We start from the raw sequence: 22,031 nt of genomic DNA on the forward strand, positions 1-22,031 counted from the left end.
CACTTTTGTTTTCCATTCCTTTCCTAATAATATCTAACATTTTATTTGTTTTCTTAGTCACCGCAGCACAATGAGCAGAGGGTTTCAACGTATCATCAATAACGAAGCCGAGATCCCTTTCGTGGTTGGTGACTCCTAACGTGACTCCTAACGTGGAACCTTGCATTACGTAGCTATAGGGTAGGGTTAAATGGCCAATTCTCTCAGTGGAGGAGGGTGACTCGTGGAGTTCTCCAAGGATCTTTATTGGGACCAGTGTCTTTTAACATATTTATTAATGACCTGGTAATGAGAATGATGAGTGAGGTGATTAAATTTACAGATGAAACAAAACTATTCAGAGTTAGAACACATGCAGATTGTGAAAAATTGCAGGAAGACCTTATGAAGTTGAAAGATTGGGCATCCAAATGGCAGATAAAATTTAATGTGGACAAATGCAAATTGATGCATGTTGGGAAGAATAATCCAAATCATGGTTACTTGATGCTTAGCACCCAAGAAAACAATCTAAGTGTTATCATAGACAATACACTGAAATCTTCTGCCCAATGTATGTTGGCAGCCAAAAAAGCAAACAGGATGCTATGAATTATTAGGAAAGGGATAGAAAATAAGACAAAGAATATTATAATGCCTCCATAATGCTCCATGGTTTGACCATACTTTGAGTGTTGTGTGTAATTCTGGTCACTGTATCTTTAAAAAATATATAGCAGAATTAGAAAAGGTTCAAAGAAGGGCGACCAAAATAATTAAGGGAACTCCTCTCATATGAGGGAAGACTTAAGAGGTTAGAACTCTTCAGCTTGGAAAAGAGACAGCTGAGGGGAAATATGATAGAGGTCTACAAAACACTTAGTGGTGTAAATCTATTTTTTACTCTTTCAAAATATACGAAGACTAGGGGACATTCAAGGAAGTTACATAGTACTACTTTTAAAACAAACAGGAGGAAATATTTTTTCACTCAGCAAATAGATAAGGTCCGGAACTCGTTGTCAGGGTATCAGCGGTTAGTGTATCTGGGTTTAAAAAAAAGGTTTGATCAAGTTCCTGGAGGAAAAGTCTATTGAGACAGACATGGGGAAGCCACTGCTTATCCCTAGGATCAATAGCATGAATCTTGCTATTATCTGAGATTCTGTCAGACACTTCTGATGTGAATTGGCCACTGTTGCAAGCATGATACATGGACCATTGGTCTGACCCAGCATGACTATTCTTATGCTCATATATTCTTATGATTACTGCTGATACCCGGTCCAGCAAAGATAGTACAGCTGGCAAGTGGAGCCATATTAAAAATGGATGATAAAATTATTAACTCCTCTCTTGTGAAAGAGGAACTGCAGACAGAACTAAAAAGGGCTGCCATGTGCCTGAAATAAAAAAAATAGTTCTTTTTTGATCAGGCCATGTTGGAAAATTACAAGTCACTATGGGGCTCCAGGCTGTCAACCCTCCCACCTTATCCTCTAGTATCTCTAATCTCCTCCCTTCCATCATGTCTTCCAAATCTGTCGACAAGGCAGTCTCTGTTTACAATGCCACTCTCTCCTCTGCTCTGGACACCCTTGCACCATCCATCTCCCGTCCCACAAAGCACACTAATCCCCAGCCCTGGCTGACCCCTTGCATCCGATACCTTCGCTTCTGTGCCGGAACTGCTGAACGCCTCTGGAGGAAATCTCGCACCCATACCGACTTCATTCATTACAAATTCATGCTATCCTCCTTCCAGTCCTCCCTATTCCTTGCCAAAAAGGACTATTACACCCAATTGACTAATTCTCTCGGCTCCAACCCTCATCGTCTCTTCGCCACCCTTAACTCCTTCCTCAAAGTGCCCTCCGCTCCCACCCCCCCCCCCCCCACCCCCTTCACTCTCTCCTCAATCACTGGCTGACTACTTCCGCGACAAGGTGCAGAAGATCAACCTTGAATTCACCACCAAGCCACCTCCTCCTCCTCTTCCTCCTCCTCACCCTTTAACCCACTCCCTTAACCAACCTACCCAGGCCTCCTTCTCCTCTTTTCCTGATATCACTGAAGAGGAAACCGTCCACCTTCTTTCCTCCTCGAAATGCACCACCTGTTCCTCTGATCCTATCCCCACCAACTTACTAAACACCATCTCTCCTACTGTCACCCCCTCATCTGTCATATCCTCAACCTCTCTCTCTCCACTGCATGCTGTAGTCACACCACTCCTCAAAAAACCATCACTAGACCCTACCTGTCCTTCCAACTACCGCCCCATCTCCCTCCTACCCTTCCTCTCCAAGATACTTGAACGTGCCATTCACAGCCGCTGCCTTGATTTTCTCTCCTCTCATGCCATCCTCGATCCGCTTCAATATGGTTTTCGCCCTCTAAACTCGACAGAAACGGCACTCACTAAAGTCTGTAATGACCTGTTCCTTGCTAAATCCAAAGGTCACTACTCCATCCTCATCCTCCTTGACCTGTCCGCTGCATTTGACACTGTCAATCATAATTTACTTCTTGCCACACTGTCCTCTTTTGGGTTCCAGGGCTCTGTTCTCTCCTGGTTCTCCTCTTATCTCTCCCACCGTACCTTCAGAGTACATTCGCATGGATCTTCCTCCACTCTCATCCCGCTCTCTGTTGGAGTTCCTCAGGGATCGGTCCTTGGACCACTTCTTTTTTCAATCTACACCTCTTCCCTGGGCTCGTTGATCTCATCTCATGGTTTCCAATATCATCTTTATGCTGACGACACCCAGCTCTATCTCTCCACACCAGACATCACTGCGGAAACCCAGGCCAAAGTATCGGCTTGTTTGTCCTACATTGCTGCCTGGATGTCCAACCGCCACCTGAAACTGAACATGGCCAAAACCAAGCTTATTGTCTTTCCACCCAAACCCACTTCTCCTCTCCCTCCACTCTCTATTACAGTCGATAACACCCTCATCCTCCCCGTCTCATCCGCCCGCAACCTCGGAGTCATCTTCGACTCCTCCCTCTCCTTCTCTACACATATCCAGCACAGGCAAGACCTGTCACTTCTTTCTCTATAACATCAGCAAAATTCGCCCTTTCCTCTCTGAGCACACCACCTGAACTCTCATCCACTCTCTCATTACCTCTCGCCTTGACTACTGCAACCTACTCCTCACTGGCCTCCCACTTAACCATCTATCCCCCCTTCAATCCGTTCAGAACTCTGCTGCGCATCTTATCTTCCGCCTGGACCGATATGCTCATATCACTCCTCTCCTCAAGTCACTTCACTGGCTTCCGATCAGGTACCACATACAGTTCAAGCTTCTCTTACTAACCTACAAATGCACTCAATCTGCAGCCCCTCATTACCTCTCTACCCTCACCTCCCCTTACGCCCCTACCCGAAACCTCCGCTCACAGGACAAATCCTTCCTCTCAGTAACCTTCTCCACCACCGCCAACTCCAGGCTCCGCCCTTTCTGCCTCACCTCACCCTATGCTTGGAATAAACTTCCTGAGCCCATACGCCAAGCCCCCTCCCTGCCCATCTTCAAATCCTTACTCAAAGCCCACCTCTTCAATGTCGCTTTCGGCACCTAACCATTATACCCCTATTCAAGAAATCTAGACTGCCCCAAATTGATTGACTGCACATTTTTGTCCTTTAGATTGTAAGCTCTTTTGAGTAGGGACTGTCCTTCTTTGTGAAATTGTACAGCGCTGTGTAACCCTAGTAGCGCTTTAGAAATGTTAAGTAGTAGTAGTAGTAGTAGTCATTTTCAAAGCACTTAGACTTTCAAAATTACATAGAGAGGCATAATCGAATGGGGATGCCCATCTCTAAGTGCATCCATCTCTAAGGACGTTCCATCGAAGGGGCGGGGAAACCCATATTATCGAAACAAGATGGACGTTCAACCTTTCGTTTCGATAATACGGTCGGGGACGCCCAAATCTCAACATTTAGGTCGACCTTAGAGATGGTCTTCCCCGGTTTTCAGCCATAATGGAAACCGAGGACGCCTATCTCAGAAATGACCAAATCCAAGCCATTTGTTCATGGGAGGAGCCAGCATTCGTAGTGCACTGGTCCTTCTCACATGCCAGGACACCAACTGGACACCCTAGGGGGCACTGCAGTGGACTTCACAAATTGTTCCCAGGTGCACAGCTCCCTTACCTTTGATGCTGAGCCCCCAACCCCCCCTCCAAAACCCACTCCCCACAACTGTACACCACTACCATAGCCATTAGGGATGAAGGGGTGGCACCTAGATGTGGGTACAGTGGGTTTCGGGTGGGTTTTGGAGGGCTCATATTTACCACCACAAGTGTAACAGGTAGGGGGGGGGGCTGGGTCTGCCTGCCTGAAGTGTACTGCAGTACCCACTAAAATCTGCTACATTGACCTGCATACTGCTGTGATTGAACTGGGTATGACACTTGAGGCTGGCATAGAGGCTGGAAAAAATGTTTTTGAATTTTTTTTTAGGGGGGGAGGGGTTTGGTGACCACTGGAGGAGTACAGGGAGCAGTGGCGTAGCCAGACCTAACATTTAGGGTGGGCCCAGAGCTAATATGGGTGGGCACTGTGTATATAGGTATGAGTAGTGTTTCTACAAAATAATGCATTAGACTGCACTTGATGATGGATTTCTAAGTAGTATGCCCAGCATCAACATACGGAAAAACCAATATTTTAAAATATAGTTTACACTATCCCCTATCTTAAACTTGACCAGGCATAAGTCTACTATAATGGCAAACATCTCAACACACATGACAGGATTCTACAGTATAATTTCAGACATGATATCCTTCAAACTTTGCTTCCCTACCCCTCCATCCAACCCTGTAGCCCTGCATTAGCCCTTCTCATCTCTACCCTACCCCCCCCCCCATAGCCCAGCATCAGCCCTTCCCTTCCCCATCATCCATCCCATAGCTATGCCTTCCCCATTGAGGAAAATAAAATTATTTGTATAATAATTATTTTTGTATGCTCTTCGCTTTGTTTGACTGAATATTTCTTTGTATTTCAGTTTATTACTATGTTAAATGCTAACTTTTCAATAAAATATTTGAACTTTAAAAACTTGTTTAAAATACTGTGCTCACTGTTAATGGTAAGATGTTCACGCTTTATTATAAAATAAACCACAATGGAAAACATTCACACTGAGTTAGTTACTGTTAACTTAATAATTAGCTCCTAGAGGAAAAAGTAGCAAGTCAGAAATATTAGTAAATGGGATCATAAACCAGAATTTTCCTAGTTTCTTATCCAGACTTAACTAATAATTGACAGTGTGACCTTGGACAAGTCACAGTAACTGCCAGCTCAGCAACTTACTAGATAATAGATGCTATGGCAATAACATGACAAAATTTCTTTTAACTTACACAAATACCTGCAAAATGTACATTCTCTACACGAGGTGCAATCAACATTTATATCATACTAGTAAAAAAAGGCCCGTTTCTGGAGCCAATGAAACGGGCGCTAGCAAGGCTTTCCTGTGCCCCCCCCACCCCCACCGAACGCACCTTGGTTGTTAGTGACGGCATTGCGCTGCCGTGGCCGCTGTTGATGTGTGACTGTGGCCCCCCCACCCAACGCATCTTCATCGTCAGTGGGTGGCCCATTGCGGCGCCCTGGCCGTTGTCGATGTGAGTGAATTGGTCCGCCTCCGCCCTCAATGTCATAACGTTTGATGCGAGGGCGGGGCCCTGAGGCTGTGAGTTTCTTGACTTCAGAGCTTCGAACTTACGAACCTTGGCTTCAGTGACGTCATCCGACAATAGAACGTTGAGGGTGAGTTTTATATATATAGATAATCAAAGGCTTACACAAAGGAAACCCCTCTTTAAATTAAAGGAATTAGGGAATATTATAATTAAATAATTATCGAAGGCTTTTCTACTATACTAAATTCAAGAATTCTAGATCTGGAAAATTCTATAATTACTACATTAATAACTGGAGCTCTAAAACATCTCATAGGCCTCCAATTAAGCAACGAATAAACCTGTAATATTACTGGCATAACTCAATCAAAGCAGCATTAGGAGGAATAAATATTTTTAGGACCTTAACCCAACTTCCCAACTAAGCTGATCAAATTTATCATGTAAGCAGACTTCAGAACAATTACTTCCTCCCCTTTTTTCTTTAATGAGTTTTAGCTCTTTTTTAATGCTTATTATATGTGAATTAGTCAGTCACTGGAACACAAATAAATTCTGGACCCAGTTTATTTCTCCTACCCCTCAATACAAGGAAAGCAATAGGGAAAACCTCATTGCACGATTTCATTCCAGACTTCACAACAGTGAAGCATTTGGTAAGCAGGAGCAGCTGATGATCAGGCAGAATGGGAGCTGGGCCTCAGTCTCTCACCTGAGGAGCCAACTCTGCCTGAGGCTCTTCCTCTGGACAATCCTCGATCAGTTTCCAGTCCACATCCTCTGGGCAGGGATTTCTGCTTGTTTAGTCTGCCACTTTGGGGAATTTTATGGGGCTTTTAAAATATCAAGGCAAGGAGGAGAGGAAGGGGCACAAGGCCTCCATCGGAGGGAAACCTTCTGGCAGTCAGGACTGTCACCCCTTCCCCCTAGTCTTCCAATCCCTCGAGTCACCGGCAGCTTCATCGAGAAAGCAGTACAAACACTGCTTTAAACCTGTCCCTGCCTGGAAGCCCTTCTCTCTCCTACAACTTCCCGCCTACGGGAACAGGAAGTTGAAGGAGAAAGAAAGGCTTCTCTGGGCAGGTCTAAACCAGCCTGGGTACTGCTTTCTCCCTGACACGACCGGGGGGGGGGGGGGATTGGAGGGCTGGGGGGGGGGGGGGGGAGCGATACCTGGTGCTGCCATGCTGGAACAAAAGAAAGAATTGGAGAGCTGCTCTTTCTTGTTGGCTGCGGGGCTATGGCAGATCTCAAAGGCTGGCTGTGTACTGATTGGAGGAGCAGGGAAAACTGGGTGGGCCTAAGCTGAGATTGGGTGGGCCGTAGCTACGCCCCTGACAGGGAGGTGATCCCCGATTCCCTCCGGTGGTCATCTGGTCAGTTCGGGTACCTTTTCAAGGCTTGGTCGTGAAAAAAAAGGACCAAGTAAAGTCGACCAAATGCTCATGAGAGACGCCCTTCCTTTTTCCATTATCGGCCAAGGACGCCCATCTCTTAACCATGCCCATGTCCTGCCTGCCCCTATGAACTTTTGTCACCCCCCCCCCCCCCCCCCCCCCCGCAACGGAAAGCAATTGAGGACGCAAAAAATCAGCTTTCGATTATGCCAATTTGGGCGACCTCAGGAGAAGGACGCCCATCTCCCGATTTGTGTCGGAAGATGGGCATCCTTTCCTTTCGAAAATAAGCTAGATAGTAACCTATGGAACTTTGTAAGTCTAAGTGCTTTAAAAAATACGCTTCTATCTAACATTCGTTTTCTGGGAAAACTTAAGAACACAGACTCTGCATTCAACTCAACAATTAGATTTAAAAAAAGGAGCTGGCTAGATCCATCTTTATCTGACTTCAGACCTGGGTATTAAAAACAGAGACAGTTCTTGATGACCCTCACAAAACTTGATGACCATCAGTGATTGCCAAACCTGTCCTGGGGGAACCCCAGCCAGTTACATTTTCAGGATATCCATGGTGAATATGCATGAGGTAGATTTGCATACCAAGAAGGCAGTGTACACAAATCTATTGCATGCATAATCGTTATGAAGATCCTAAAAAAAAAAAAACTGATTTACAAGACCAGAACAAGTTTGGGAACCCCTGGCCTAGATACTAGTGCTGCTGTATTTCTCAGCAGCCTATGAATAAAACAATATGGTAGTCATGTTAGTCCACTTTAAAAGGTATTAAATAGAAATAAAACAACAAAAAAGAAGCTAAGGTGATACTTTTTAATTGGATTAACTCAATACATATTTTGACTAACTTTTGAAAGCAGTTGGTTTTTGGCACTGGGCTACAACACCAGGCACTTGCACAGTTGCCAGAAACAGGTATCTGTGGAACAGTATTTGTGGTTCAAATTTGTCAACTTAAGAGCATTCCTCCCCCTGAGGGTCGCCTGCTCCCTCTGCCCCGGAACAGGAAGTAACCTGTTCCGGGGCAGAGGGAGCAGGGAACCAGCGGAGCCGACACCCCCCCAGCGGCGTGTACCCGGGGCGGACCACCCCCACCGCCCGCCCTTCCTACGCCACTGCACTCAGCCTCTCAATTTCCACCCCCTCCCTAGTTAACCTCATGCCTTCCGATCCCCTCCAGCCTCTGATCCCCGTCCCTGAACAACACCTCACCTTCTGATCCCCACCTCGTATAATCCCACACCTTCTGATTTTGCCCTGACTTCTCCCAGTCAATGGACTAACCTGGGCCCTGAACTGCCCCCCCATGAAAAAGGGTCCCCCTAAGAGCAACTCCATCCCCCAAACTCCCACTCCCCCTGATCTCCCCTCCAAGGACTTGCCTGGGGTCAAAATTGGTGGTGCCAAAATACCAGCAATGACCCCCAGCAGTTGGGGGACATTGAAAGGTTCGGGGGAGGGGATCGGGAACCAGTTATGCCTCCTCAGTCAGCTCAGTTTCACAGTGCCAGAGCAGCATGGCCCTGAAGTGCCCCTGTGCTGTCTGCCCTGAGCAGTAAATTCCAGATATACCTACTGTCTTCTTCTTAATGTGTTTCTAGGGAGTGATGTAATTCCTAGTTTTGGTCTAGCCTTCTTATTTGTGTGAATCCACATGAAACTAGAAGGTAATTGCAGAATACAAGAAATGTAGGGCCCCTTTTACTAAGCTGCGGTAAAAGGGGGCCTGCGCTGGCATCTGTGTGTGTTTTTGACACATACTGAGGCCACCTTTTACCGCAACAGGTAAAAAAAAGGCTGTCCTTTTTTTCTGGACATGAAATGGCTCTGCAGTAAGTGAACCACTTACTAAGTGGCCATTTCGTAGAGGAGCACTTATCACCACCCATTGAGGAAATGGCGTGTGCTGGGGGTGGGAACTACTGCTGGGCTCCTTTGGTAGCTCCGGATTAGTGAGCGGTAATCCGGAACTACCACAGGAATTCCGGATTACCGGACATTATTGCTGCTTAATAAAAAGGGCCCATAGTATAATGGAATGCAAAACAGAGAAAATAAGTATCTAATTTTACATTCCTCTTCTCACAGGGAATGCTTCCTTTACTTACCTGATCCACAGGACTCTGCTTTCATTTTAATTATCCACCCCATCATTGCCAACACTAAGAGACCCAGGACACAGCACAGCAACAGCAAGAGAAAGGAACCAGGAGTGGACCTTCCTTTCACATACTGCTCATTAGAACCTAGAAAGGAGCAAATTATGAATTCCCTCATTAATTTCCTGTGACCGATCATGAATATAGTTAGCTATAGGAATTCCATCAGACACACTGTTTAAATAAAATCAGGCAAGTGCTAGTATTACAAAGCTGCATTCAGAAGATTCTGGCATCACACACACAAGAGAAGAGGAGTCTGCTTTCTCACAGAGGAGGCTGCACAGTTCTCTGCAGTCATAAGGGAAGATATAGAGCAGAAGTGTATCCAGGTTGAGGCATCAAGGGGAGTGGAGAGTGGACTGCCAATGGTGTCGGTGCCAGGGCTGCCGAGAGGGGGGGACAGGGGGGACAAAATTCCCCGGGCCCAGGCCTCCGGCGCCACTGCCGCAGTCCGGCCCACCTGCCATCCGTCGCTCCCTGGCATTGAACTTAAGCGCCTCACCTTCGAAAGCGCAGCAACAAGCAGCGGCAGCAGACCACTCCTTCCTTCCGTGTCCCGCCCTCGCCTGACGTAACTTCCGTGAGGGCGGGACACGGAAGGAAGGAATGGTCTGCCGCTTTTTGATGCTGCGCTTTCGAAGGTAAGGCGCTTAAGGTCAGTGCAGAGGGCCTGGGGTGGAGAGAGGGTCCGGTGGTGGGTGGAGGGGGGGCCCAGCGACCTTGGGTGGGGGGGCCTTGTCCCGGGCCTGGCCCAGTCTCTCGGCGGCCCTGGTCGGTGCTTATTTCTGATGCGACAGATCATGTGAAAATTGCGACCCACCCACCTATACCTCTGATATAGAGTACCTAAAGTAGATTAAGAAGGACTTGAGATCACTCCAAAGAAGCTGTAGAGGACTCAGGGGTAATCCAGGGAAGCTAAGAAAAACTTTGGGATCACCACAGAGAGGCTGTATTTTTAAAAAATCTTTATGTTTATTCATTTGTCATTAACAAAATTCCAGAAAAACATGACACCACAATGTCTGACTGAAGCCACTATGTCGTTAGGTTTTCTGAAGGACTTTATAAATAGACTGTATTTTTCATGTTCTTAATCCTATACCAGCTGGCGGCATTCAACATTTTTTTAAACACTAGATCATCGCCAGCAAGATTAACCCTCGATATTCAGTGCCAGGCCATGTCCAAGCACTGGTACTGAATACTCAGGCTAAATCCAATGGGACTGATCACCGGAGCTTATACAGGTCTCGGCCAATATTCAGCTGGGGCTCACATAAGACAGTTATGTGGGCCCCAGGTGAATATCAGGCAGGACCTGCATAACCTTTTTTTTTTGAGCCTGAGATCCCCCTGCTGGCCCCTCCCAAAGCTCCTTCTAATCCCAACCCATGGAGAAGACCCCAATCCCATCCTCCAACCCCTCACAGTGTCGCCTTACCCTCCACAGCTATACTACCCAAGTACCGCGAGCTGCCACAAGAGGTCACAACAGCCATTTTGGAGAGCCAGCCACAAGGGGGCTTTGGTCCTGCCCCCCAATGCCCCACTGGACTACCAGGGAGCAAAGATAGGCCTGGGGAGTTATTTCTTTCTGATGAGTATTGACATTTTTGTGGCCTTATTTTGTTGAAGTCTATCATGATTCAAAGCATTTCCTATGATAGACTTCAACAAAATAAGGCCACAAAAATGTCAATTCTCATCAGAAAGAAATAACAACTCCCAAAGGCATGAGACATTTTCTAAAAGGTACTGACAGGTCAATGCTCAAAGGTTCATCGTAGAGTCCTCACCCTACCACAAAATTAGAACAAAAAAGTAGCCACAACATGCTCACACTAATGAGTATGCAAATTACTGCTGCATTAAAATTGCAGCAGTAAGCTGTGGCTTAGCACAAAATATCAACTTTCCTGTCAGTGCCTGAGCAATGATTGGCTTATGTACTGACAGGAAAGTTGACATTAAAAAAAAACACATGCTGCGGCACTCTTACCCCAATCCCTAACCTGTCACCCCCCAAAATATCCCTGCTGTCTAATGGCATCCACCCTGATCTCCACTTCTGACCTGACCTGACTCAGCTGGCCAGTGCCTCCCCCCCCCCCCCCCCTCCGTATTAAATAAAATAGATCCTGGGGTATTCTAATGGGCGTCAGGCCACCCTCCCTCCCACTGACCCACCCACCCACCCAGTGGTCTAGTGGTGTTCCTTCTCTCCTCCAATCCCATAAAAAAAATCTCCCTGGTAGTCTATTTATTTAGATTTTGCTCACACCTTTTTCAGTAGTAGCTCAAGGTGAGTTACATTCAGGTATTTTGGATATTTCTCTGTCCCAGGAGAGCTCACAATCTAAGCTTGTACCTGAGGTGATGGAGGGTTAAGTGACTTGCCCAAGAACACAAGGAACAGCAGTGGGATTTGAACCAGCCACCTCAGCATTGCAAGACTGGTGCGCTAACCACTAGGCTACTCCTCCACTCCACTAGTAGCCTCCCAATCCCATGACCCCAATCCAAGCTCCTCCCGACTCTGTACCCTGAAGGAGGCAGAAGTGATGCCCACTTGCTCCTGCCTCGGGGTGCCATCATTTTTAAAATGGCAGTATCCTTTACCTTGCAGTGCATCCTTAGATGAACCAGGCAGGTCCTATTTACCATATAAAGGAGAAACTCTTATATAAGAGGCCCCACCTGGTGCATCCCACGTGGGGCAGGGCGTCTCCATTTGCAGAAACGGTACCTAGAAGCAGGAGCAAGTGTGCATCAATCCTACCTTGTATGAGGTATGGTGGATAGAGGTGAGCTTCCACTAGACCACCAGGGTTTGTTTGTGATGGAGGAAGTGAGGAGGCCACTGGACCACAAGGGAATTATTTTTGTGCTTGGACAGGAAAGGGAGGGGACCGCTGGAGCCACTGCACCACAATGGAGTATTTTTGTTTTATTTTTTAATATTAGAGGAAGGGAGGTTGGGGATAGGGAAAGGGAGGGAGGCTGGAGCTATTATAGAAAGTAGTCTGAGGCAGGATGGTCAGGCTGGAGGAAAAGAAGGGGTGCCACTAGACACCCACCCCTCACAACCAATCCTGCTATGCAACCCTGGATCTGGCAAAACGTTTAACATGCTAAATGTGCATGAAAATCCTCTTTTTTATGCATAGCTGAAGGGTGTATAATGACCATATTAGCATGCATTTAAAAGCATTTTAATGTGAGTTAATACCCATGCTGTAACCATTTAACGCACAATAACTTGCACGCAACTCCGTTGTTTCCTACTGGTGGTAGTTTTTAGCATCAACCTCTGAATTGTTTTTCAAAGTACTTCACCTGAGCAGATGACTCCGGCATCGGACCCATGGGAACAGTTATGGTGCCCTAGAGTGCTGGATCTGCATTGCCAAAGATAGGCTTCTCTTCCTGTGCATTGGACAGCGCTGAGCCAGACGAGTCCATTTCCTTCTCCAAAAGAAGCTTTTCCCTGAGCCTTCAAAGCATGTCCACATCCCAGCTGTCTGCAGACTACATCAGCTGCAGACATCCCCCAACTATCATCACAGACTGTACCCCAGGTATTGCTGAAGTGGATTTCCACTCTTCCAGAGCACTGATTTTCTCCATTCACAAGTCTTAGCTTTCCATAATCTGTAGTGTAAGGCAGACAAAACTGGAAAGATTTGTATTTAGAATAGGGGCAAAAGATAAAACATTACAGACCAATGATTTTTCTTTTTTATTTAATACATATTTAGAAACAGTGATGTGAAAAAGTGTTTATCCCCTTCCTGATTGATTTGTGATCTTACTAGACCAGCCATTCCTAACCCAGTTCTGGGGGCACACCTAGTCCCTCAATTGTATGCAGATCTAGCCCATGAATATTAATTATGAATATCCTGAATACCCAGTTCCCCTGATATTTACAACCATTTAACCGGCCAGGAATGGCTCCTGGCCAGTGAAATGGCACTTATCCAGCTATCCGGCAATATTCAGCGGGAGATAGCTGGCTATCTCCCGCTGAATATTGACAGCTAGTGGACAGTAGATAACCGGTTATATCACATGATATAATCAGCTATCCCCTAAAATTCATCTACGTTTGGCAGCCAAATTAAACTGCTGAAACAGCTGGCCTATCTTTGGCCGGTTTCAACTTAACTGCACAACGCTATCGACTTGACCGGTTATGTTAAAACGGGACAAAAAATAAACCAGACATTCAATGCCAGTCACCACTGGAGTCCCGGGTAGTTCCCATGGTCTAAATATTGGCCCCAATGGAATTAGGTGTGTCCCAAGGACTGGGCTGGGAATGGCTGTACCGGACAAAGGGAGCACATTACACAATTTTAAAATTATTACTTTATTAAGGAACAAAGTTGTTCAACACCCATATCATCAATGTGAAAAAGTAACTGCCCCCAGAGGGGTAAATTCTATATATGTTGCCTAAAAAATCAGTGCTGAAATCAGTGCTGAGTAAACGTATTCTATAACCGGGCGCTGATTATAGAATGAGCTTAGTTGATATCTCAGCGCCTAAAATTACACGTATCTATTTACATCAATGAAAATGTGGCATAAATCCTGGTGTGTAGATTTATGCACACTGGGCTATATTCTGAAACACCAATTTCCTCATCCATAACCACGCCCCTTGTTGCCTGCACACATCAGAAGTTCAGCGCACTTTGTTATAGAATACATTTAGTGAGTTGTGAGCCTAAATTCTAATCAGTGCTCATTATTGCTTGTCAAGTGCTGTTATCAGTGCTCATTAGCTTGTCAAGCTGCAAACGTTGTTATAGAATCTGCTTGGATTTTGGCGCGGATCTCTAGGCGCGCTATATAGAATCTGGGGGGATAGCAGCTAACTGGCTATATCATGCAAATATTCAAGCACTAGCCCGCTAAGCTTATCGGCCAAATCGGACCACCTAAATAGCAGTCCTATCTTTGGCTGCTATAAACTTAACCGGCCAGTGCTAAATATTCACTTAGCCAGTTAAGTTTGAGCCAGCCAAAAAAACCCTGGATAGTCAATGCTGGTCACCTTAAACAGCTCAGCATTGAATATCTGAGGTCAGCGATCACAGCACTTATGTGGGCTGCCTCCCGCAGGCTGAATATTGGGCCTAGAGTTTGATCGTTTATTTTCTTTCCTGTAAGAAGACCTCTCTCTCAAATTTGAAGTTCCAAAAGACTCACCTGAGCAAATAACTCCCGCCTCCATGGAGTGATTACACTTGACATCCTCATTATTTTTCGTCCATACTCCAGAGCATTTGCGAAGTCTAGAGTGAGCTTGGGTGCAATTAACTCTATTGGCCCAGAGAGGTCCAGAACTTGGTCCAAAATAAGAATTAGTTGGTGCTGCAATTGCGTGCCCACATTTTATCTCTTGACATACCACCTCGGCTTCAGTCAGACCCCAGTTGTCGTGGCAAATTGTGCCCCATTTTCCATTTGAGTAAAATGTCTCCACTCTTCCTGAGCATGGGTCGCCTCCATTCATCAGTCTGATATCATCTACTAAATACGAAGTAGGACATCTTTAGAACTAAAAATATGGACCTGATATTCAGCCAGGCAGCGAACAGCACTTTACTGACCACTGCTGGCGTTATCCCCAGAAACTCAATGCCAGGCCATGTCCTGGCTGTGGCATTGAATTTCCAGGTATATAGATCTGGTAAAACCATAGCTGGTTGTGTGAACCACATAAAGGTAGGACTGACTTTTATGTGGTCCTATTTATGCCAAATATCAGCACTTAACCAGCCAAGTGCTGACTCCACCTCCAGAATGCCCCCCAAATAGCTGGTTTTGCATTGGGCGCTAACTGAAAATGTTTAGAGGCGCTATCCAGTTAAGTGCCTCTAAATATGGCCAGGTAGCCCCGAACAAGCAATTTAACTGGCCAGGAGCCATTTCTGGCTGGTTAAATCGCTTACAGGATCCATGAAGGTGAAAGAGCACAAGAATCCCACAAAAAGGCATGGAGGAAGAAGGATGGAGTGGGAAACGGATGACGGCTCTTCGAAAAACAAACGAAAGGACATCCAACTGTAGGAAAAACACTCTTTATTGAAATACTCGATATGGCACTGTGTTTCGGCTGAACGTGCCTGCCTCAGGAGTCTTTAAAAAGTCTTTCTTAATATTTCAAAATGATGCGTTGACAGCACATCATTTTAAGACGGTCTTTTTAAAGACTCCTGAGGCAGGCACATTCAGCCGAAACACAGTGCCATATCAAGTATTTCAACAAAGGGTGTTTTTCCTGCACTTAGATGTCCCCTGGTTTGTTTTTCAAAAAGCCATCATCGGTTTCCCACTCCATCCTTCTTCCCTGGTTAAATCACTTTTAATATCAATCCCTATATATCTATATCTATATATTTCTTTAAAGTAGCATGCTATAGTGGCTACAACTATAGTTTGCGCAAAGACAAGAACGTACCAACTGGCTTTCATTTGGGGTCTTTAGATAGTGTGCATGTACTGTAACAATCTTACACATATCTGCATGGGAATGGCAATTTAAGTGAGTAAGATCATTTCAACCACAAAAACTACCTTCTTGAAAATTACCCACTTTAAATGTAGGTAAAATTAAGGAGTCCTTTTACTAAAAGTAGCACACACTAACAGAATTAACTACTCTAAGTGCCATGTGGCCCATAGATATAAAATAGAACACGCAGCATTTACACCCTAATTTTATATATGGCACTCAAAATTGCGTGCACAAATTTGGGTACACACCCAATTTGCACACGCAATTTAATTGACAAATGAGCCAATTGGCGCTGATAATTGGGCAATAATTGGCATTAATTTAAATATATGCATGCATGCAGGGATCTGCACATAAATTTTATGCAGGACTATCTGAACACAAGTTCAGGAGGATAGCTAGAGAGAGGGGGAGAGGATTGGAAAGTGGGAAATGGAGGAGGAGGGAGGGGAGGGAGGAATGGATTTAAGAGATGCTTGTAACAGGGGTTGGTACCTTTGGGATGCATTCTGACTACAGCAGTGATATTCACAGTATTGGGGGTGAAGTTTCTGCAGCTTGAAGGTCTTTAAAGTAGATTGTAAGCTCTTTGAGCAGGGACTGTCTTTCTTCTATGTTTGTGCAGCGCTGCGTACGCTTTGTAGCGCTATATAAATGCTAAATAGTAGTAGTGTATTATAACAGGGGAGGGGGGATTGGGGGAGAGGAGAGTGGGGAAATTGGTAAAAAACATAGTTGAAGAGACTATAACATATTTCCAATGGGTAGTTGTTTGGTTGTTAGCTACCAGTAATTGTAACATGTTGGATGTCTAAAAGATGAATCTTTAATAAAAAATGTTGAAACATAAATTTTATGCAGGGATCAGAAAAGGGGAGCAGCCATGGGAGGGGCATGGGCAGATCAGTGGTGATCTTGGAATTTGAACTCACTGTTACAGAATAAGTTGGGTCCGCGCCTAATTTAGGCATGAGAATTTACACCAGGTTTCAGTTGTTGTACATCCTCACGTCCAAAATTGGGTGTGGATCCAGGCGCCAAATGCTATTCTATAAATGGCACGTATCTCTGAGCGCTAATTTTTATCAGCACCCAAATTAGTCCTTAGTGTGCAGTAAGCTTTAGTAAAAGAGTCCCTACATGCACCAGAGATGCCAAGTTACCCAGTTCCAGGCTGGAGATATTCAGCTAGTCCTGGATTTCTAAGCACCCCCATCCTGGTGCATTATGGAACTTGCAGCACTGGTTTCAATGGGCAGGATCAGGTATCGCAAATCCCACACTGCTTTGGAATGGAAGTTCAAAACCAGGACTGGCCCAAAATTTCTAGCCTGGAACTGGGTAACTTGGCATCTCTGCATGCACTGCTACACAATACACAGACGTTTACTTGTTTAAGACAGAGGGACTCCTGGGAGCAGGCTTAGGTCACAGGAGGCAATAATTTTCAAAATGATGTACTTTGATTTGGCTGGAAAAAGGTACTCACAGCAAAAAAAAAAAAAAAGATGCAAATCTCTATAGGTATTGTTTTAAGAGGCAATATTGAAAACAAAATGAAACCTGCATATGTTTGCCTTGTTTGTTGGTGTAAACCCATGGATAAAAATTAGCCACAGAGTTTATACCAATGTGGGCAGTTTGGTTATTTCCCCTTACATATTAACATATAATAGTAGTACATAATTGAATAATTCTTCAGAAGTGCATCTAACAGATAACGTCTATAAGCACTTTCAAAGGTAAACAAAACAACCTGATATTCAAACACACCGCACCTATAGGAATTTGGTTTGAATACCAGGATGCTAACATAGTAACATAGTAGATGACGGCAGAAAAGACCTGCACGGTCCATCTAGTCTGCCCAAGATAAACTCATATGTGTATACCTTACCTTGATTTGTACCTGTCTTTTCCAGGGCACAGACCGTATAAGTCTGTCCAGCAGTATTTCCCGCCTCCCAACCACCAGTCCCGCCTCCCATCACCAGCTCTGGCACAGACCCCGTATAAGTCTGCCCTCCCCTGGGTGGCTAAGTACAACGTCATAACTTTATATAAAGGTTAGGAGTGTAATTTGTTGCCAATAGATGTGTACTTCTTGAATATTTACAGGTATTTTATCAAAGCACACACACACCTCCCCTAATGTACCTCAAGCACTGCCTTAGGTGAACATATGTGTCATTTAGGTCATTGAAATTCATTGAAATTTCATTTCATTTATCAAAATTTATATTCTGTTGATAACAAGTCTCTCAGCACATTATACTGTAACAAATCTGCCCACATACAAACAGATTTGTCTCAGTTTTGCAGCTCAAAAAATGTGTTGTCTGTGACCTCCTAAGTCGTAAAAGAGTAAAAGCAACCCCTGGGTGAGATACCCCCCCAGTCTTGATTTGTGAATCAAAACCACAAAGTACAAGATGTAATCAGCCTGTGTTTATTGTCTGAAGAAACTAATTGCTGTACATAGGTGTTGGAATGGAGGAAGCCACAGGTGCCATGATACCCCCCCCCCAAAAAAAAAATTTTACTACCCTTCCTCTCTCCCCGCCAGGCTTTTATTCGCTTACCTCACTCCCGTAGAGTAGCAACTCTAGGGGCAGCATTAGAGGCATCCTATGGCTAGCCAGCGCAGGGCCTTAAACATGTGCACGCTGAGGGCCAGCTGGCTTGCATCCTCTCTGAAACAGAAAGTTTAGAGGGGGCAGGAGCTGGTAGGACATGAGCATGCACAGATGCTAAAGGCCCCACTTTGGGCTAGCCGTGCGATGCCTCTAATACAGCCCCTGGAGTCCACACCCCGGGGGAGTGAGGTAAGAAAATAAATACCTTGAAGCAGCAACAGAGGCAGTAGGAGTGGGGGCAGTAGAAAGGAGAAAAATGCTGAAGAAGGGGGGGGGGGGGTTGGAATGTTGGACACCACAGGCAAGGGGGGAAGGGAAGGAGAGAGATTCTGAAGGGGGATGAAAGGAGAGAAATGCTGAAGAGAAGAGGGGAAGGGGAGGAGAGAGAGATGCTAGGGACCATGGGAGGGGGGTTGAGAGGGAGGGAAGGAGAGATATGTTGGATGCCATGGGAGGGGACTCGGATAGCACAGAAGGGTTGAAGGTGTAGCTTGGGCACCCCAAACAAAAAAGCTTTCTGCTGTCTGATGAATTCTTCTGAACCAAAAATATCTCTATATATAAAAGACACCTCCAACGTTCTAAATTTGTAGTTGCAAGATCGCATGAGTGTCTGCCCCGCCCCCACGTCACAACATGATGACGTTGAGGGCGGAGCAATGACACTCAACAAATCGGATTGTCATTGGGTAATCTCTGTTTTCACTCCCCAATGCAGCCGTCATTCCCATACACTCAAAACCAATCAAAATCGGCGCTGGACCCCCGTCCCCCCGCTCACAGTCCCCCTCACCCACCCTCCCGCAGCCGCTCGCTCACGTTCCACCGCCCTCCCTCTCCTCTCCGACTCCGGCCATGGTGCACGACGATTACTACACACAAGCAAGGAAGCCCATTGGTTAATCTCTGTTTCCACTCCCCAACACAGCCGTCATTCCCATACACTCAAAACCAAGCACACAGACGTTTTGTTTTCTTCCGAGGAGACTCAGCAGCACAAAGAGTCACTTTCTGTGCAGCACAGAGAAACGAGGAACATCGCTGGAAGGACAAAACTATTTGGATGCCCATGCCCATGCTCCTGCTCCCGGTATGTGCAGCCACCCTAAGAAATGACCACCCACACAAAACTAACCACTGAATCGACGTCTGCACCCCCTCGGCCCCCCAACCCACCCAAAATCTAAACGCACACTTCCACACAACCAGAAAACCAGACAAATACAAATGGAGATAAAAACAACAAGCAGGCAGGTTCCCAAGTGCTTACAGGAGCTTCAAAAGACACACTCCCCCCAACCACAAGCAAACACAGCTAACCACAACACACATTAATGACTTCACAGGCAGGTACCCAAGTGCTTAAAGGAACTTCCCCCCCCCCTCCCCCCAGTCTTCCACAGAACAAGGAATGCTGACAAATACACAAGCAGTTCAAATTTGCAAACACAGCTCACTAGAACACAGGCATATTAACGACTTGGCAGGCAGGTTCCCAAGTGCTTACAGGAGCTACACCCCCCCCCCCCCCCCCCCCCCCACACACACACACAAAAAAGGAAAAAACAACCTTCCACACAAGCAACAAACACAAAAAAAAAAAAACACACACACATTCACTCTCACTCTCTCTCTCTCTCTCACACATAGTCAATCTCACACATACTCACCCAAACATACACACTCCAAGGAAAACCTTGCTAGCGCCCATTTGATTTGTGTCAGAAACGGACCTTTTTTACTAGTATATATATATTCTCTATCACTTTTATTCAATTCAACTTATAATGTACTTCTTAATGAAGTAAGATTACTATTTGAAATAAAAAATAATTTCAAAGAAATATCTTCTTCACCTGTTTAGGACTGCCAAACCAAAATGGAGGTCCATATTTCACCAGTAAGACTGCTTCAGGGGTTCAGGGAATTACCATACAACTGCTTCAAAACAGTGAATTAAAAAAATAAATGCTATGATATTCTTACATTGCCTGCTTGAAATATAAAATATCCATTCACTGCAGTTGTGCATTATATTTGAACCCTTGTGTCAAGACCTTTTAAAGCATAATATCTTTAAAGCTTTAATATCCAAGAAGTATAACCTCCACACACAGTTAGCAGATCTTCAGAAACATTGCCCCGAGGCAAGAGACTTCGTAATTCTGAGAGCTGTATAAGTGGTTGGAGATAGAAATCTGAAGAAAGGAAGCTTATTGCAGAGCTAGGATAGTGGTCAGGTAGAGAAAGCAGTTTAGAGATGGAGTGCTGGGTTTGTGCAATATCTTCAGAGAAACAATGAACAAGGTACAAAAAATGAGTTCATTGGGGGGGGGGGAGGGAAGCGGGACCTGTGCTGTCTGAAGCAAGATGAAAAATGTCTGATGGAGAAGAGGAGGTCAAGAATGGGACCACATAAGCTCCGGGGGGGGGGGGGGGGAGGTAAAAGGACTAATAGGGACAGAACCTGCTATCAGGTAGCGGGGTGGCTCCAGAGGGCAGTCCTCCATTGTAGGGAAAGGCTAAACCTAACTGATCTCTCAGGACAAGAGACAGTAGGAATGACCAGGAAGTAAACAATGGAGCCAAGCTTGGTTGAGAAGAGGAGGTCTAGCAGGAGAATAGACCATTCTCCAAAGACAAGCAGGCTGATATTCTCACAAGTGGGTGACGCCACGTCGGCCCCGGAGGATTTTAAAGCAAAATCTCAAAATCTCTTTACGGCGTTCCGTCGCGCGAGCGATCGTACTGCGCATGTGCGCACACCTATTCCCGCTCGCCGAGCGGACACGCCCCTCAGTTTTTCTTTTTCCGCGTCTGAGGAGACACGGAGTTCGTTAGGGCTTCGTGTTTTCTTCAGGTCTTCGGAGTAAATCTCTTTTTTATTTTTTCATTTGTACTTTTTATGGCAGGCTCATTGTGGCTTATATATACAGGTATTTTTTGTACCTGAGGCAAGAAAAAATTTAAGTAATTGCCAGAGTCACAAGGGGCTGTGCCTCAACGAAGCATATAAGCTTCTCTTTTTCTTTTTTCTTCAAAAGTGCTGGTATATTGTTATCTGTGGGCTAGCCAGCAAATAAAACAAGCCCACATTTTTTGATCCATTTATTAAAACTTAAACAAATTGCTCTCGAGAGCTGTGAGAGCCTGCTTCAGCACACTACTGTCTTTGAGCCTCACAAGTGGTGAAGGTGTATGTCACAGGAAAAACCAGGAACCTAAGCAGGTGCATCCCTGGTTAGCCACTGAATGGGCAGCCTGGTGACACAATATCAGTGGTGTAACCTTTGAAGTGAGTCTCCACCCGTCTCGGCGTCTCCTGCTCTGCAGGTCATTCGGACGCATCGGCGGAAGTGTCTTGGGCCGGATCATCTCCCTGTGAAGCGCAAGTAGTGTCTCAAAGTACCGAGACGTATTCTACTCTGCCAGGGATGCCCAAAGGACCGGATCATCTCCCTGTGAAGCGCAAGTAGTGTCTCAAAGACGAGACTTATGCTACTTGTCAGGGATGCCCAAAGGAGTTTCTGGAGTCCGACAGAGACCGATGCACGCTGGGTATAGTTATGCATCGAGTAGGTCTCCACCTGCCTCGGCGCCTCCTGCTTGGCAGGTCATTCGG

At 45.6% G+C, this 22,031-nt stretch overlaps 1 protein-coding gene across 1 annotated transcript in view; it reads right to left on the reverse strand.

Annotated features, from left to right (window-relative positions):
- LOC115461335 (scavenger receptor cysteine-rich type 1 protein M130-like) overlaps nucleotides 1-22,031 on the reverse strand; it is an 86,770-nt gene that overhangs the window by 33,574 nt on the left and 31,165 nt on the right. The window contains exons 4-6 of the mRNA XM_030191061.1: nucleotides 14,462-14,782; nucleotides 12,581-12,895; nucleotides 9,188-9,325 (exon numbers count right to left, since the gene is read on the reverse strand). Of these exons, the coding sequence (XP_030046921.1) occupies nucleotides 9,188-9,325; nucleotides 12,581-12,895; nucleotides 14,462-14,782 (774 nt within the window). The remainder of the gene's footprint in view (nucleotides 1-9,187; nucleotides 9,326-12,580; nucleotides 12,896-14,461; nucleotides 14,783-22,031) is intronic.

The sequence above is a fragment of the Microcaecilia unicolor genome, chromosome 1 (assembly GCF_901765095.1).
Source record: "Microcaecilia unicolor chromosome 1, aMicUni1.1, whole genome shotgun sequence".
In the NCBI taxonomy this organism is placed as follows: domain Eukaryota; kingdom Metazoa; phylum Chordata; class Amphibia; order Gymnophiona; family Siphonopidae; genus Microcaecilia; species Microcaecilia unicolor.